The 2,378-nt window shown below is 40.1% G+C and overlaps 1 protein-coding gene across 1 annotated transcript in view; it reads left to right on the top strand.

Annotated features, from left to right (window-relative positions):
- Positions 1-362: 362 nt before the first annotated feature.
- The window catches only part of TBX21 (T-box 21), a 48,831-nt gene continuing 46,815 nt past the window's right edge, over positions 363-2,378 (top strand). Inside the window, exon 1 of the mRNA XM_018565595.1 lies at positions 363-857. Within this exon, the coding sequence (XP_018421097.1) occupies positions 364-857 (494 nt within the window). The 5' untranslated portion in view covers position 363. The remainder of the gene's footprint in view (positions 858-2,378) is intronic.

Below are 2,378 nucleotides of genomic sequence, written 5' to 3'. Positions count from 1 at the left end.
CAAAGGAGCAACTAAAAGTTGAACTTGTGTCAGGCAATGAGTGACACATGCCAAAGTGATGGGGAGATCATGACAAGTGCATAGGTGGAGGAAGGGCTGCCACAAGACATACTCACACGTGACCCTTGCGTGACATCCACCTGGTGTCACAGCGACACCGGAGGGGTAACTCTGAGACACTTCCATGGGTGCAGCGGAGCATTACGCATCAGAATGCACAGAAGAACTCGAATGCACAGCTTACCAGAAGAACAGCACATGCAGGGCACAGACGAACAACAGAGGACACCAGGCATGGTGAAAATGCAGAGCACAGGACTGCAGAGCACAACAGGAATTCAGAGCAAGACGGAACTGCAGAGCATGGTGGATATGCAGAGCGCAGAGGAGATAAGCAGCGGAACGCGGTTGCAGAGCGAAACAGATGCGCAAAGTACACTGAGTAAGAAAAGTATGATGGGGATTCAAAGTGGAAAACTTATGCAGAGAACTGAAGAACTGCAGAGTGGAGCACGTGAGCAGAGCCTTTCCACTGCACTGCAACATAAATTTGATCATCTTGACTCTAGAAATGAAAGCTTACCTGCTAATTATACCTATCTCCATGAAGCCCGTCACCTATCCACCACCAGCTGCCCCTACAGACAGGACTGTAAATCCGAGATGGAAGAAACTGAAAGTTACCCCCAATGTGATGGCCATCTCTCTTACCCCATAACCCTAACCCAGTCCCTCACTTGTACCCCTTGCCCAGGGAGCCAGAGTTCAGAGAAGAAACAGGTGACCCTAGCTAATCACCATCTGTGGAGTAAATTTCACAAGCATCACACAGAGATGATCATCACCAAACAAGGCAGGTATGTAATTGCTGTTCTATTTTTTAAGTGAATTTTTTTTTTCTAATATAACTAAATATATATATATTTGTAAAGAACATAACAGTACATACCAAGGAGGCCTTGAAGTAACTCTAAACTCAGGAGTTAAATCTTAAAAATGCATTCAAGTTCCTTAACTATTGACAAAATGTAGCTTATTTGTGTATGCTTCCTTCTTGATGGTGGTTCATACCCACCTCTCTACAATCTCAATATGGACTCTGGACTACAATCTCAATAGAAATTAGTAAACTAAACATGAGATGAAGTCCATCACGGGGGGCGAGCTTGGAGCGGTGGCTACATTACAAACACACACAGGGACCATGGAGAACAAAAGTAGCCACCCTGCAGAAGGAAGGACAGTGTCAGCACCAATTCAGAGATGATTTGAGGGTCTACAGCCGAGTGATACACAAATAAACTACTTTTTCGTAAATAGTTAAGGTACTTGAATGTGTTTTTAAGATTTAACTCAAGTTTTGTGTCACTTTAAATCTTAAAAATGCATTCAAATACCATATTACCAAAAAATTTATCTTATTTGTGTATCACTCAGCTGTAGATCCCCAAATCATCTCTGAATTGGTGCAGACACTGTCCTTCCTTCTGGAGGGGGGCTACTTTTGTTCCCCATAGTCCCTGTGTGTTGTAAAGTAGCCACAGCTACAATCTCACAATTAGTGTATTAATATGTATTGAGATTGTAGTCCATCAGCATCAATTCAGAGATGATTTGAGGATCTACAGCCGAGTGATACACGAATAAGATACATTTCTGCTAATAGTTAGGGCACTTGAACGCATTTTTAAGATTTAACTCCTGAGTTTAGTGTTACTTTAACCTTTTTAAACTCAACCTAACCTGAATCTGGTTTACACCACAGTGAGAAGTTGTAGCGGATTTATTCAACATAAACAAATGCGTTCTTAATTAGTGCTTCATCTATTCATAGCAGTAATGTTGACCTGGGCCCAACTGGTATTTATACACTGGCTGAACATTTCCCATATTCTGCCAATGATAGATACAATGTTTTTAAGCTTTACACCCATTACTGTCACACATACAAAACTTGATCAGACAAACAGAAAAAATACACTGTCAGAAGTTAAGAATAAAAAATATAAGAATACACCAACAAAATGGAAACCATAATAGAAATATGGTGACGCTGTCCATACCTAGATGTGTTTTCTGTAAATGACAGTCATTAGCTTCAGAAACTAAATATGTAATTTAGTTTTTTAGTAAAAATCCACAAGCTTACAAACACTCTTTTGACCACAATAACAAAATGCAGCCATGCAATGGCACAGGGTGGTTATACTTTGCAGTCAGCTTTACACAGATCAGAATTGAAGAAGTACATTGATATACAAGTTGATCAAGTACTATTGTTAGAAGAATATATACTTTATTATACTTATTCTCGTAGAACAATATACTGTACACATATGAGGAGAAACAAGAGGAGATCTACGGGGTTAGTATATATA

This window comes from Nanorana parkeri, unplaced genomic scaffold (genome assembly GCF_000935625.1).
Source record: "Nanorana parkeri isolate BGI_ZX_2015 unplaced genomic scaffold, ASM93562v1 scaffold864, whole genome shotgun sequence".
NCBI classification, from domain to species: domain Eukaryota; kingdom Metazoa; phylum Chordata; class Amphibia; order Anura; family Dicroglossidae; genus Nanorana; species Nanorana parkeri.
Note: the sequence above shows the minus strand (reverse complement) of the source record. Positions and strands in the feature narration are given on the sequence as shown.